Here is a 16,303-nt window from a genome sequence, read left to right as displayed (position 1 = left end):
TCTTCAGCTTGGAGAAAAAGCGACTGAGGGGAGATATGATAGAGGTCTATAAAATAATGAGTGAAGTGGAACAGGTAGATGTGAATCGCTTGTTTTATTCTTTCCAATAATACTAGGACTAGGGGGCGCGCAATGAAGCTACAAAGTAGTACATTTAAAACAAATTAGAGAAAATATTTCTTCACTTAGCATGTAATTAAACTCTGGAATTTTTTGCCAGAGAATATAGTAAAAGCAGTTAGCTTAGGGTTTAAAAAAAGGTTTGGCTAGCTTCCTAAAAGAAAAGTCTATAAGCCTTTATTAAGATGAACTTGAGGAAAATCCACAGCTTATTTCTAGGATAAGCAGCATAAAATGTATTGTACTGTTTTGGGATCTTGCCAGGTACTTGTAACCTGGATTGGCCACTGTTGGAAACAGGGTGCTGGGCTTGATGGACTTCGTTCTAGTATGGCAATACTTATGTTCTTATGTTTCCCCTGCAAGACCACTCCTGTGAGAAAGAGATCAGTCACCTATTCATCTGCTGAAAGATTCTGTCAAGGTACACAGCTCTCCTACAGTTCCTTATCATCCCTTGCCCACGTCATCCATCTGTCCTTCCAATCACTTCTCACTCAGAATCTCCCCATAATCTTTCTCACTTATTCTCTCTGCAGTGCACCTAGAGTTGGGGATTTCATTGACTGTTGTACATAAAAACCAGTGGGTACACACCAGAGGCATAGCTTGGGGGGGGGGGGGGTGCAAGGGAAGTAGCTGCGTCCACAACAAAATTTTAAATGAAATGGCACCTATGCAAATCGGGCTTGCAACCTCACACCGGTGCCTCTTTTACAAAAGGTCTGCTCCCCCTGTCATCAAAACCTGGCTATGCTTCTGGTACACTCAATGGTGTTTTATACCTTCCTGCTGAAATCGTCCAGTTCCTCAACGTTCTTTCTATTCTTTAGTGTGGCAGGAACGAAGTCCAATGTTCCCGTTCTGTTTTTGTTTGTGTCCCTGTTCTTTAAGCCAGTTTTCATTTGGAAATGTCTTGCTCCAGGTTTTGATTCCTTTTGTGAGTCAGCCTATAACATTCATTAAGATGACTCAATGAGGGAACATTAAGAAGCAGCAGCTATAACAGTTAACTGTGGGGCTGGGACATTAAAGGCACTCAGGCAGGTCACATCAGGAAAAATAAGTGAGCCAATGGAGAGCTTTTGTCACGTTTTCACAAAGCAGGAACTAGGTTTGTGAGCCCTTGGGGCACTGCCGAGGAGCGGCAGTGGCAGGCAAAACCACCCCACACAGGGATAAGGCAGAACTCTGACAGGGCCAGCTAGACTTCACCTGCACTTGACCACCGTTCCTCAGGAGTTGAGCCCCTGGGTGCAGGTGGCCGGCAGGACTTGCCGGACAGGGCCAGAACTGGATACACTCAGGATACCAGCAGGATACACTCAGGGACTAGAGCACACAGGGAGGCTAGGCAGAATACTAGACTAGGACTCTCAGACAGACAAGGGACAGAACTGAAAGCTGCAAGCAGCCACTGAAACAGGGACAAACACTGGTAGACAAGAGACAGAACTGAAAGCTGCAAGCAGCCACTGAAACAGGGACAAACACTGGTAGACAAGAGACAGAACTGAAAGCTGGAAGCAGCCACTGAAACAGGGAAAAAACACAGATAGATAAGAGACAGAACTGAAAGCTGCCAGGCAGCCACTGAACAAGAAACACAGACAACCTAGAACTAGACAAAGACATACAAACAAGAAACAAGACTGGGAAACAAGCAATAAAGTACAAGAATCTACACAAAGACTAAACTAGAATCAGGCAAGAATACAGACTATAAACTGGACTAGGCAGAAGTGCAGCAAGCACCAACTAACCAGGGCCTTAGGCGATGCAAAGGCAAAGTAAAGAGTTTCCAAATGGCTAATAAGCCCAGCAGCAGCTGGGATTCAGCTACAGCAATCACCAGGCAGCTACGGTTGCTGTGCAGGCTCAAACAAGACAAGCAAGTCTGGCAGGCCGGAAGATCCGGACTGGACTGTGCTGAAGTCTGGAACGGGAAACAGCACACAGACAATCCAATGCAGCCACCAGGCTGGCCACCAGGGGCAAGATGACTGAGATCCTGAAACCTGGGCACGACCGTGACAGCCTTCCACTGGCTGCTGCGGCTAGGAAAGCGAATAGAATGTTGGGTATTATTAGGAAAGGTATGGAAAACAGGTGTGAGGATGTTATAATGCCGTTGTATCGCTCCATGGTGCAACCACACCTTGAGTATTGTGTTCAATTCTGGTCGCCGCATCTCAAGAAAGATATAGTAGAATTGGAAAAGGTGCAGCGAAGGGCGACAAAAATGATAGCGGGGATGGGATGACTTCCCTATGAAGAAAGACTAAGGAGGCTAGGGCTTTTCAGCTTGGAGAAGAGACGGCTGAGGGGAAACATGATAGAGGTATATAAAATAATGAGTGGAGTGGAACAGATGGATGTGAAGCGTCTGTTCACACTTTCCAAAAATACTAGGACTAGGGGGCATGCGATGAAACTACAGTGTAGTAAATTTAAAACAAATCAGAGAAAATGTTTCTTCACTCAACGCATAATTAATTCTGGAATTCGTTGCCGGAGAATGTGGTGAAGGCGGTTAGCTTGGCAGAGTTTAAAAAGGTGTTGGACGGTTTCCTAAAGGACAAGTCCATAAACCACTACTAAATGGATTTGGGAAAAATCCACAATTCCAGGAATAACATGTATAGAATGTTTGTACGTTTGGGAGGCTTGCCAGGTGCCTTTGGCCTGGATTGGCCGCTGTCATGGACAGGATGCTGGGCTCGATGGACCCTTGGTCTTTTCCCAGTGTGGCATTACTTATGTACTTGTAAGAGTAGAATAGACATGGACCTAGGCCTCTAGAAAGAGGACTTCTCATCTCTCTGCCCCTGTGAGTGCTCCTGTGCCATGTGTATCCTGTTCAGAGGAGTACAGTTGTCATCATCATCACAAGGAGTTCTGCCCATGTTGCATACATTTCCTGTCTCTGGTGCAGGGCATTCTCCTTCAGCCTTTGGGAAGTAGTGGAGATGGAAAGGGGGAATAGAGAGTGATGTGAGAAAGATATAGAGGATAAGAGGCTGTGAAAAGGTAGAAACATAAATGAAAGAGAAGGATGAGTCTGGGGTGAGGAAAAGATAGAAAATGTGAAGTTAGTTCCCAGACTACTCCGAACTAATGCGTTATATAGGCGTGAACAAAAGAGTATGAGTCATTGAATCAATTAGAAGTGGAGGAGTGGCCTAGTGGTTAGGGTGGTGGACTTTGGTCCTGGGGAACTGAGGAACTGAGTTCGATTCCCACTTCAGGCACAGGCAGCTCCTTGTGACTCTGGGCAAGTCACTTAACCCTCCGTTGCCCCATGTAAGCCGCATTGAGCCTGCCATGAGTGGGAAAGCGCGGGGTACAAAAATAAAAAAATTAGAGGGGGGGGGCGGAGAGGGGTATGCATTCAGGGGGGGAGGGGGAAAACAGTTGGAAACATGTTAGATTAAGAAGAAGAGTGGTTTATTGTATTCTGTATACTGATACTACTGTTAAGTTGTTCTGCTTCTAATGGAAAACAATAAAACAAAAAGAAAAAAAAAGAAAATGTGAAGTTAGGAAGGAGGAAGTATAACCAGAGGAGGAGAAAGGGCAAAAGAGAGCGGGAGCTAGGAGGGGTGTTGGGAGATAGAAAGATGAGAGAACAGTAACATGGACAAAGACTGATTTTCAGAAGAGGGAGAAGGGAGGAAAGTGATGTGGACAGAATTAGGAGAAGGAGCAATAAGACAAAGAGGGGGAAAAACCCTGATTAAAAACATTTTTTTTATACTTACTGGATTGTAAATTATGAAAGTTTAAAATTATATATTGTATGTACATTTTTACAAGGTGTATGCAATAATAGACATGCAATTGCTGCTAACTTTTCAGCTTTTCTGTGTCTAGTGTGAGGTTTGAGTTTTATTCTGTGAGTGGAAGTGGGGGGGGGGGGGGGGGGGGGGGGGGGTCCGTTTGCAAAACTTGCTGTAAAGCCCAAGAAAGTATGTTTGCTTTGGATACAAAATTAACATTTCAATTTTGTTAACCCATAAGTCAGATAGAAGTGCCCAGTACAGTTCTGGAACACAGTACTACGTACACCTTTGAAAGGAGCAGAGAGAGATTTATTAAAAGGTCTTTCCCGCTTTATTTCTTACATGGGCAGACTTCTACGGTCTGTTCCCTGAAAATTTCAAGGACAAATCAAGGTCTGCTATACATATAAAATAGCACATACAATGAGTTTATCTTGTTGGGCAGACTGGATGGACCATACAGGTCTTTATCTGCCGTCATCTACTATGTTACTATGTGCTATTTGCTGACATTTCTGGCTCTACTCCCTGAGCCCCCTGACTAGAAAACCAGCTGCTATCATAAGTGCTGGTTTTAATGATGACCGCTGGATGCAGGGTGTGCTCCCTGCAACCTCAACTGCTGCTGCAGCATGCATCCAGCCTCTTAGGGACCTGGAGTCACCAGAAGCAAGCGCTGGCCTCCCAGCTGCATGTGCGCCGATGAAACTGCAGCGTTCTGCCACCCCTAAGACAGACTTCCTGTGAAAGGTGAGACACTGCAGAGTCGTCATTGTGCGGCTGGGAGGTCCCACTGCCTTCTGATGACCATCGCTGCTGCATCTATGATCCAGTGGCAGCAGCAGGTAAGGGGCTGATGATGCTGTAGGTAACTTAAGAGAAGGGAGCTGCTGCAGGGGACAGAAGGATTTGGAAGAGAGCTAGAGGGGGGTGTATTAGTGTGAATTTGGCAAATAATGACAGAGATGAAAGATGCTAGGGCATTCGAGGTGGGGGGGGGATAAGGACACAGAGGAAGACGGGGAAATAAAGAGGAGATGGTTGGGGGGGGAGAGGATATTGCTGTAGAGTAGTAAGGGGACGGTGGGGGCAGACCGCCTGCCCCTGACGCCATCTTCCCTTACTACTCCACTGGTTTGCCACTAGGCAGAGAACTGACAATTCTTGGGGTAGATTGAGCCCAAATATAGGGTGGTATAAACAAACTCTACTAGGTAATCTTTTGTGTGTGTGTGTGTGTGTGTGTGTGTGTGTGTGTGTGTGTGTGTGTGTGTGTTTTTTCATTACAACCCAATGGTGGAATGTTGGAAACTATAAATAACGGCTCAAAAATCTCTTGTCACATATGTGCACAGGCAACACTGATATGCACATTACTCCCCCCCTCCCCCAAGTTGACAGGCAGAGGCATTAGAAAGAATTCCATGATGCATGCTGTGCGTGCTTTCCCTGCGTGTGTTTTGATTTAATTTGACCCAGTTGTTTCCTACCTCTCCCAAGAACTTCGAGTTCATTCAGAACCAGGGCTGGGGTTTGGCACCCGGAGCCTTCATTCATAACTACCTTGGGGGTTTTGTTTTATTTTTTTATTTTTCCTCCTTCACTCTCATTACACCTAGTCTGGTCATCACAAACTTCTGCAATAACTAAGTTGAAATGCTGCTACATATAAATATCTATTATGCGTTCCAACTTTAACCAAGTCTTTGTCCATTTTTTTAAGCAACCAGATTAAAATATTTGTTTTTGAATGTTCTTAGTTGTGACAACTACAACTGCTACAGTGATCCACGCTCCTTATCCTCAGCAGCCAGGGATCCCAGCTGCATACCCACCAGCACAATATCAAGGCTATCAACCTATCCAACCATCACCTGCATATACCGGACCAATGCCAGCAGGAATGCCAACAGCACCCTACCCAACACAGTACCCTCCACCATATGCTTCACAGCCTTCAGGACCACCTGGATATCACGAGACCATGGCAAGTAAGTACATGTATCAAATGAATTTCTTTCCATTTCTGTAAAATAATTTCCTTTTTTGTTGGGGGAGGGGGGAGGGAGGTGGGCTGAATACCAAATGAGGAACAAGCCACACTTCAGATTATTTGTTCATAAAGGTTTTTTTTTTTTTTTACTGTAAGGTTTTTGCAGTTAGTGTGTTAATTGCCACATGCAGTCATTGCAGGACCTCCACCTTCACAGATGGGGGCGTTCAGTGTTTAGGCCAGTGCTTGTCGATCTTTCTGTGACCAAATAAAATTGTATAACCTCCCTCCACTCCTCCAGATCTGCAGAGTGATGCACCTGTGGAGAGTCCACCCAGGTCCTGACCCCAAACACTGGTTTAGTGACCCCATTTGAGGTCCTGACCCACAGTTTGGGATGCTCTGATTTAGTCATTAAGTTAGCCCAGAGGAAATGTCTTTACAGTGTGTTAACTGAATGGGTAGGTAAGTTGATGGTTAGCTACCCGTCTTCATATGATAACTTTAACACAGAGGTAGTTAACTGTGCTTTTAAAAGGTTCATTCCCTGCTCCCTTCTGCATTAGGTAGTGAAGGGGGTAGGGAATGCAACACCCAACGCAGCTTCGTAAATACAGCATTGTCGTCGTGTAATAAGCAGACAGTACAACGAAGATTGGCCAAAAGAGGCTGATGAATACAAAGAAAACAAATTGATCTAAAATAAAACAGATCACGCATTGTATCCTTGTAAAGGTAGGAGCAGTATTTTTATACCCTTTTGGTACAGTATCAGTTGTGTGTCTGACTTGCTCATTCTTATTTTGGCTGGCATTTTTTTAACATCACTTATTGGGCAGTTGAAAGCTGTGTAGATTATAGAAAGGTGGCTGGTTAATATTAGGCATGAATTGATCATTCTTAAGAGATAAATGCACTTTGGGAGGGGGGAAGAAAAACAGTTGAGCGCTACTGAAGAGATAAATGCACTTGTGGGGGGGTGTGGGAAAGAAAAACAGTTGAGCGCTACTGGGAAGAACTTTGGACTGCTCAGCTGCTATTTACTTGCAAGTACAAAGACCTGTGGTGAAACGGGTTGGTTATAAGGCCTGGGTTTTGTTTTCCTCACTAAGAATTTTCCCTTGCAAATTCTTAAATCAGAGCTGCCCAAATAAGGTCACAAGATAGGCATTTGGGGTCGGCCAGGCCCCCCAAAAAACAGTTGTCAGCCTGTGCCTCCTTACAAACATGTGCTATAATTAGGCCTACATAGGCTCCACGGAGGTTGGGAGATGAAGACAGCCTTGGCTGTTGGCACTACAGGAGGGCTGGGAGCAGCGGCACAGAAGGTTTGCTGGGGGTTGCGTGCTTTCTGTTCAATAATGGGGTCCCAGCCACAGAAAGTTTGATGAACACTGTCCTAAGTGATCATAAAACAAAATCCTTGTGACCTCGGCAGTTAATGGCAGTTGGGAGGCCATCCTCTGTGTCAGGACAAGAGAGGTTAAACTTTCCTTTTGATTTTAAATGGAGACATGTCCTGTTTTTTCTCGCAGATTTGTAATATTACAATATTCTGTCAATGTTCCAAGGTTATACAGTGGTGGTGTTCAGGAAGCCAGTGTCCAGGTTAGAACTGGTCCCTGCAGCACCTGCTCCAGAGACACCTAGCCCAAACCTATACTTAAGTAATTGTTTATGTTTATCATATTATGTTATAGTTCAAGCTGTGTTTACAAACATATTCCTACAAAGCCTAATATAGTACATAAATTCATTTTTGTCTGTTGTATTTCATGGATTGTTGTTACGTGTTCCATTATAATACCTAATATTCAATTGTTTTGTAAAACACATTGAACCTGAGCACATCTTGGGATAATGTGGGATAAAAATGTCTGAGGTTGGCTGAGATGCACAGCTGACTGCACGGCACATGTCAGGAGCATTGCTGCTACCAGCTTTTCCCCAGGCATTGCCTAAAGTAAATCTTGACAAGGAATTGATTACTGTATAATATCTGGGGTCAATATTAAAAGTAAGTTAACTGTGCAGGAGAAGTTCCTGCTGTCTTCGGGCCAAGAGGGGATACATATTCAGCGGCTCTTAACTGGATAGTACCACCGAACATTGCCTTTCTCCGAGGACAAGCAGGCTGCTTGTTCTCACGACTGGGTGACGTCCGCGGCAGCCCCCACCAACCGGAAAGAAGCTTCGCGGGACGGTCGGCACGCAGGGCACGCCCACCGCGCATGCGCGGCCGTCTTCCCGCCCGTGCGCGACCGCTCCCGCCAGTTCCTTTTTTTCCGCGTCTGGAGAGAGTCGTGCTTCGCCGCTCTCTCTTGTTCAGCCGCCGGATTTTCGATCGCGTTTACGCGATCGCGCTTTTTTCTCTTTGTTTTCCGGTCTAGTTACCGCCCGGTTCCTTTGTTTTTCAAAAAAAAAAAAAAAGAAAACCCTGCGCGTGTGGAGCACGTGCTCCCTTTTTCCCTCGCTTCTAGCGGGGACGCCGCGTTGCGGCCTAGTGGCCGCTCGGTCGTTTCTCCTTTTCGTGGTGTGATTTCAGCCACCATTGACGACTTTGACTTCGCCGACGCGATTTTTCCGTCGATGTCCTCGAAGGTCCCGAGTGGATTTAAAAAGTGTGGTCGCTGCGGCCGGCCGATCTCGCAGACCGACACCCACGCTTGGTGCCTCCAGTGCCTCGGGCCGGAGCACAATATCAAGTCGTGTTCTCTGTGTCTCGGTCTCCGGAAACGGACTCAGGTTGCGAGGCAAGTTCTGCGGGACCGTCTTTTTGGAACTTGCGCCGGCCCCTCGACGTCGACCTCGAAGGCATCGGTATCGGCGACCGGCCCTTCGGTACCGGTATCGATGCCCGAGACATCGGCACCGATGGCAGCGACCCCAGGAGAACAGGTCCCGTCGGCCCGCCGGTCCTCCGGTGAGAGTGGGGGTGAGAGGCCGCGTGGGCAGTCGGCCCCGGTCACTCCCTCAGCTCGTGGGCCACGGGACCGAACCCTGTCTGACCCGGTACCTCGAGACCGAGGGGGATCGACCTCCTCCTCCTCCATGCCCTCCGGCGCCGGTGACGGGCATCGCAAAAAAGATAAGAAGCGTCGTCACCGGTCGCCCTCGGTGCATCCGGATGTCGGAGAGGAGGCGACGCCGAAGCGTCATCGTCGGGAGGAGAGGTCTCCGTCGGTTGTGGAGGTACCGACGCATCGGGGTTCCGGCACCTCGGTGCCGTCTCCTGGCCCCCAGCAGCTTCTGGCGCCGACACCCCTACCGGCCCCACCGCCTTTCCCGGCAGCGGGCCTGGACGAGTGCCTCAGAGCCATCCTTCCGGGGATCCTGGAAGGGCTGATGCGCCAGGCTGTGCCGGCGCCGGGGGTGCTTGCGCCCTCGGCGCCGATGACTGTGGCGCCGGCGAGCTCTAGCCCGGCGCCGGGGCCGTCGACGCCGCCACCGCAGGTGGAGTCCCCGTCGACGTCGATGGAGGGAGCTCCTTCCCCGCCGGCGCGGGAGTCCACCGCTCGACGACACCGAGACCCTGGTGCCTCGACGTCGAGCCGGGCCCGGTTCAGGACTCAGCTACATGAGCTTATGTCCGACACCGAGGATGAGGACTCGTGGGGGGAAGAGGAGGACCCTAGATATTTCTCCTCAGAGGAGTCTACGGGCCTTCCCTCGGACCCCACGCCTTCACCGGAGAGGAAACTCTCGCCTCCCAAGAGTCTCTCCTTTGCCTCCTTTGTGCGGGATATGTCTATCAGCATTCCCTTCCCCGTGGTCTCTGTGGAAGAGCCGAGGGCCGAGATGCTCGAGGTCCTCGACTATCCATCACCACCTAGAGAGTCCTCCACGGTGCCGCTGCATAATGTCCTTAAGGAGACGCTGCTTCGGAACTGGGTGCGACCATTAACTAACCCCACCATTCCCAAGAAAGCAGAGTCCCAGTACAGGATCCACTCCGACCCAGAGCTAATGCGGCCCCAATTGCCCCATGACTCAGCGGTCGTGGATTCTGCTCTCAAGAGGGCACGGAGTTCGAGGGATACCGCCTCGGCGCCCCCGGGGCGGGAGTCTCGCACTCTGGACTCGTTTGGGAGGAAGGCCTACCAATCCTCCATGCTCGTGACCCGCATCCAGTCATACCTGCTCTATATGAGCATTCACATGCGGACCTATGTGCAACAACTGGCGGACCTGGTCGAGAAGCTCCCGCCGGAGCAGTCCAGGCCTTATCAGGAGGTGGTCAGGCAGCTGAAGGCGTGCAGAAAGTTCCTGTCCAGGGGTATCTATGACACCTGTGACGTGGCATCTCGTGCTGCGGCCCAAGGTATAGTGATGCGCAGGCTCTCATGGCTGCGTGCCTCTGACCTGGACAACCACACCCAGCAGAGACTGGCTGACGTCCCTTGCCGGGGGGATAACATTTTTGGTGAGAAGGTCGAGCAGATGGTGGACCAACTGCATCAGCGGGAAACCGCTCTCGACAAGCTCTCCCACCGGGCGCCTTCAGCATCCACCTCCACAGGTGGACGTTTTTCCCGGGCCCGGCAGGCTGCACCCTACTCTTTTGCGAAGCGTAGGTACAACCAGCCGGCCCGAAGGCCTCGTCAGGCACAGGGACAGCCCCAGCGCGCTCGTTCTCGTCAACAGCGTGCGCCTAAGCAGCCCCCTGCGCCTCCACAGCAAAAGCCGGGGACGGGCTTTTGACTGGATCCACGGGAACATAGCCGCCCTACAAGTGTCCGTACCGGACGACCTGCCGGTCGGAGGGAGGTTAAAATTTTTTCACCAAAGGTGGCCTCTCATAACCTCCGACCAGTGGGTTCTCCAAATAGTGCGGTGCGGATACGCCCTGAATTTGGCCTCCCTGCCTCCAAATTGTCCTCCGGGAGCTCAGTCCTTCAGCTCCCATCACAAGCAGGTACTTGCAGAGGAACTCTCCGCCCTTCTCAGCGCCAATGCGGTCGAGCCCGTACCACCCGGGCAGGAAGGGCAGGGATTCTATTCCAGGTACTTCCTTGTGGAAAAGAAAACAGGGGGGATGCGTCCCATCCTAGACCTGAGATGAATACCTTCTGCACTTATCAGAGTCTGGCCTCAAGACCAACTCAGTAAGGAATCACCTTAGTGCGATTAGTGCTTACCATTATCGTGTGGAAGGTAAAGCCATCTCTGGAGAGCCTTTAGTCGTTCGATTCATGAGAGGCTTGCTTTTGTCAAAGCCCCCTATCAAGCCTCCTACTGTGTCATGGGATCTCAACGTCGTCCTCACCCAGCTGATGAAACCTCCTTTTGAGCCACTGAATACCTGCCATCTGAAGTACTTGACCTGGAAGGTCATTTTCTTGGTGGCAGTTACTTCAGCTCGTAGGGTCAGTGAGCTTCAAGCCCTAGTAGCTCATGCTCCATATACCAAATTTCATCACAACAGAGTAGTGCCTCCGCACCCACCCAAAGTTCCTGCCGAAGGTGGTGTCGGAGTTCCATCTTAACCAGTCAATTGTCTTGCCAACATTCTTTCCCAGGCCGCATACCCGCCCTGCTGAACGTCAGTTGCACACATTGGACTGCAAGAGAGCATTGGCCTTCTACTTGGAGCGGACACAGCCCAACAGACAGTCCGCCCAATTGTTTATTTCTTTCGACCCTAACAGGCTAGGGGTCGCTGTCGGGAAACGCACCATCTCCAATTGGCTAGCAGATTGCATTTCCTTCACTTACGCCCAGGCTGGGCTGACTCTTGAGGGTCATGTCACGGCTCATAGTGTCAGAGCCATGGCAGCGTCGGTGGCCCACTTGAAGTCAGCCACTATTGAAGAGATCTGCAAGGCTGCGACGTGGTCATCTGTCCACACATTCACATCTCATTACTGCCTCCAGCAGGATACCCGACGCGACAGTCGGTTCGGGCAGTCGGTGCTGCAGAATCTGTTTGGGGTGTAAATCCAACTCCACCCTCCAGGACCCGAATTTATTCTGGTCAGGCTGCACTCTCAGTTAGTTGTTCTTCGTAGGTCAATTTCTGTTGTACCCTCGCCGTTGCGAGGTTCAATTGACCTGGGTTTTTGTTTTGAGTGAGCCTGAGAGCTAGGGATACCCCAGTCGTGAGAACAAGCAGCCTGCTTGTCCTCGGAGAAAGTGAATGATACATACCTGTAGCAGGTGTTCTCCGAGGACAGCAGGCTGATTGTTCTCACCTACCCTCCCTCCTCCCCTTTGGAGTTGTGTGTTTCATCTTTTGCTAGTCATTCAACTGGCGGGAGCGGTCGCGCACGGGCGGGAAGACGGCCGCGCCTGCGCGGTGGGCGTGCCCTGCGTGCCGACCGTCCCGCGAAGCTTCTTTCCGGTTGGTGGGGGCTGCCGCGGACGTCACCCAGTCGTGAGAACAATCAGCCTGCTGTCCTCGGAGAACACCTGCTACAGGTATGTATCATTCACTTTCTCCGAGGACAAGCAAGCCATAATTCTCACAATTGGGTAATCCCACATTGCCCGATCAGGAGCTTCTAACAAGCTTTAACAGAGCTTTTGTGGACAGTGAGGCACACTCCAGTGCGCATGCACGAGTGCCTTCCCGCCCACTGCAACAGCACAGTTACTGCAGTCCTTTTTTTTTTTTTTTTTTTTTTTTTAACAGTGTTGGAGAGTGGCTGTTTTTTATGTGGCTGCTCTTCACAGCATAGTCTGGGAAGAGCTTTTTTTGCACCCGGGTTCGGGTTTCCTTCTTCCTTCTTCCCTTATTGTTTATTTTTTCCCAATTTTGTTTTCTGTATTATTAGGCCGCCTTTAGGCTTTGACGTCAGCCGGGTTTTCCCGTTCTTTTTTTCTCTGGTGCCTTGCCCCATTTTCTGGTCCGATTCCTCAGCAGCGGCATCAACGTCGAGTACTGCACCGGCATTGGGAGGATCATTAGTACATATGGCTGCTGCTAGACCTGTAGACACTGGGAGCAGTGGTGCATCGAGTCAGTCTCCACCTGTCTCGATGCCGACTGCTGTGCAGGGCCCCAGGGACCGTCTGACCCCAAGGCGATGTGAGGATTTGACGTCATGCTCGTCGGTACCGAGGAGCCTCGATCTCAAGCTTCAGGTGAAAGCCCAGAACCATCAGCATTGATCATCCTCGACACAAAGTGCTGGGAGCTGTGGGATATCGAGTGATTCGGTATCCGAGAATCATCGAAGCAGGGAGGACCGCTCCCTCTCCATTCAGGAGAGGTTGGTGCGTCAGAATCCCAGCAGCCAGTTCCCAGCTCCTGTCTCAACCCTGCCAGTTCTGCAGCCTGTCTCTGAGCCAGCACCCCAGCCTTTCCCGGTGTCAGCCCGGATTGATGAGTGCATCTGGTCCTTGCTTCCCGAGCTGCTGGTTGCCTCTTGCAACGGTGTGCATTGGCGTCAGGGGTGCTTGTGGCTACCCTGCCTCCCGTTTCGGCCCCTCTTGGCCCTCAACCTGCAGTGTGGCCCCGGTGTCGACTGCCACCCAAGCCGGCACTCCCTAGCTTCCGCCAGAGTTGAGGAGGGAGCAAACTCTTCGACACCCTTCTCGAGGACATGATTCTTCTAAGTTGAGGCAAGCTCAGTCTCGGCTCTCCCATGAGAAGATTTTGACTGACACTGATGAGGAGCGCCCATGGGAGTCAGAGGATGAACTCTATGGCATTCCCTCTGAACCCTCTCCTCCACTTGAAGAAATTGGGGCAAATGTGCAGCAAAAAGTCACGCCATCGGAAGACAATGCTAACCATGAGAAAGATGACGATATTCCTCCTGCTCCTACATCAAAAGTGTCAGAGGTTGTAGAACATGTTGAGGCAAGTTTGAAATGGCTAGAAACTCAGGATGTGGACAGCAGCCAAGTTTTACAGCTACAAAGCATTCTTGATTGTACAGAAACTTACCTAGCGTGTTCTGCATTTAAGAAAACAGACCACACTAGATATTTTCCTATACTAGTACGGTACTGTACAGTAACGTTTTCAGTAATGTTGTACTGTATATATGCAGTAGTTCAGCAGTGTGTATGCCAAGGTTTGTAGCAAATAAATCATGTGAGATGGCTAGAAACTCGGGATGTGAACAGCATCAAAATTTTACAGCTACAAAACATTCTTGATTTTGAAAGAAGCAGACAGTTTGTTTTAAGAAAACAGATCATACATACTAGATAAGTTTTTTAATAATGTGTTTATATTCGGTAGTTGTGTGTATGCCTAGGTTTGTATTCAAATAAATGTTTTGAAACAGACCATTTTTTGGTTTAATTTATTTTCATTTTCAATTGACCCCAATATAACGCAACAAGATTTTATGGATCCCAATCATCGCGTAATAACAGGGCTCCGCTGTACTGTATTTTGCACTTGTCTTTCCATAATTTTTTAGTTAAGGTTTTACTTCTTTATCACAGGAAGTCTGGAGCTCCATACATTTCTGGTTCTGACTTTATGTAATGTTGCAACCCACTAGGGTTAGTGCTGCTGTTCATGCGGCTTTTCTGTGTAGAAAGTTTGCACTCCCCTGGTCTAACATTATGCAACCTTTCAAAATCCTTTTATGCACTGAGCACTCAAAAAGCATCGCTTTCGATTCCATTGTTTTTGAGCTTACAGCAAAATGAGGTTTAATATTTTCGTTTTTTTTAAATTTTATAACAAAGTTGAAGGGGCTTTTAAGTTTGTTTCCAAGTGCAAAAGGACACATCAGTGTGCATGTTTATATAATGTTATATAATTCAAATAAAGCACCCAGGCTTGAGTTACATTACTTAGACAATTGACAAGTATGCTGATTGCATATACAAGTACATATACAAATGTGTGTCCTTTTTTTTTCTTTTCTTTTTTTCCAGCTGGTGCCGGAGCCCCCTACCCAGCAGCTCAGCCTCCTTACAATCCAGCCTACATGGATTCTGCAAAACCAGCCTACTGAATGGACTCCCTGATCTGTTCCTTTCTGTACTACATGTTTTTTATACCATTATAACTTGACTTTTCTGTTCTCTATGTTATAGAAGTGTAGCCTTGTCCATCCCTACATGCTCTTTCAGGATATAGCAATCTTTTCTAGCCCAAAGAAGAGAATGGAGTGCACATTATCCAACATGATGAACGGAGCTGGAATGTCATCTCCTTGCGAAAGAACATGTTTACATAGGGAAGAAAATGGTGGTAGATGAGGGCCGTCGGGACCAATCAGCCCACTCAGTTTTTCTAGTGCAGTGCCCTACACCTGTCAATCTCTGGGTTTCCCCTCAATTCACAGCTTGGAATCTTCTTTCCTTATTTTCCCAGAACTTTTGAACTCTGTTGCTATTTTTGCCTCCACTAGGAGGCTCTTCTGTTTCACTGTCTTTTCCATAAAGAAACATCTGAAATATGGAAGAAGAGGAAAAAGTTTTGGTGAAATTCATATTTACTACAAGGTCACAGTGAAGAAGACATTGGCTATAACTAACCAGGTGTTTGTTTTGTTGAAATTTGTGAAATGAGAGACATGAAAAAGAAATTCGAGTGCTCAGATTTTTAGCTTTTACGTAGCTCTGTAGCATGTTAGTTAAAAGCCGCACCAAGAAAGGACCAGTCCACTCACAGGTAAATCAACACCACCACAAAGGGTGGGAATGACCACAAAAAAAAAAAAGATGAACCAGGATGATTAACCAGAGCCTTATTCAAAATGGTGGTAAACATATGCTAGACCTGGTGCATAAGAACATAAGAGTAGCCATCTAGCCCAGTATTTTGTTTTCCAAATAGTTGCCAAGCCAGGTCACAAGTACCTAGCAAAACCCCCAAAAGTGGCAACATTCCATGTAGAACCCCAAAGAATAGCAAGATTCTGGAATCCTAAAGAGTGACAAGATTCCATTCAGAATCTCAGATAGTAGCAACATTCCATACTATAAATCTCGGGCCAAGCAGTTGCATCCCTTGTCTGTCTAAATAGCAGACTAAGGACTTTTCATCCAGGAATTTGTCCAAACCTTTTTTTTTAAACCCAGATACACTACACTTCTGTTACCACATCCTCCAGCAAAGAGTTCCAGAGGTTAACGATTCGTTGAGTGAAAAAAATATTTCCTCCTATTTGTTTTAAAAGTATTTCCATGTAACTTCGAGTGTCCCCTAGTCCTTGTACTTTTTGGAACGTGTAAGAAATTGATTTACTTCTACTCGTTTTGAATCACTGGGGTGCAAGGCCTTATCGCTGAAACACAGCCCGTTAGTTCCAGCATATTTGCCCGCACTTGTTTACCACCATTTTGAATAAAGGCTCTGGTTAATCATCCTGGTTAATCTGTTTTTATTGTTTGTTCCCACCCTTTGTGGTATTGTAATTAAAAGCTGTAAACTTGTTTTAGTTAGATATGAAACGATTAAGTATATTTTTTTGTGTGGACGTGAGGGAGAGGGAAT

General features: G+C 48.1%; 1 protein-coding gene across 2 annotated transcripts in view; it reads left to right on the top strand.

Annotated features, from left to right (window-relative positions):
• The window catches only part of SHISA5 (shisa family member 5), a 187,624-nt gene extending 171,958 nt beyond the window's left edge, over nucleotides 1–15,666 (top strand). For both annotated transcript variants that reach the window (XM_030208083.1, XM_030208082.1), the window contains 2 exons: nucleotides 5,663–5,893; nucleotides 14,737–15,666. In XM_030208083.1, coding sequence (XP_030063943.1) covers nucleotides 5,663–5,893; nucleotides 14,737–14,816 — 311 coding nt within the window. In that variant the 3' untranslated portion in view covers nucleotides 14,817–15,666. The remainder of the gene's footprint in view (nucleotides 1–5,662; nucleotides 5,894–14,736) is intronic.
• Nucleotides 15,667–16,303: the final 637 nt, after the last annotated feature.

This window comes from Microcaecilia unicolor, chromosome 6 (genome assembly GCF_901765095.1).
Source record: "Microcaecilia unicolor chromosome 6, aMicUni1.1, whole genome shotgun sequence".
Taxonomy (NCBI): domain Eukaryota; kingdom Metazoa; phylum Chordata; class Amphibia; order Gymnophiona; family Siphonopidae; genus Microcaecilia; species Microcaecilia unicolor.
This window is presented reverse-complemented; position numbering and strand designations above follow the sequence as displayed.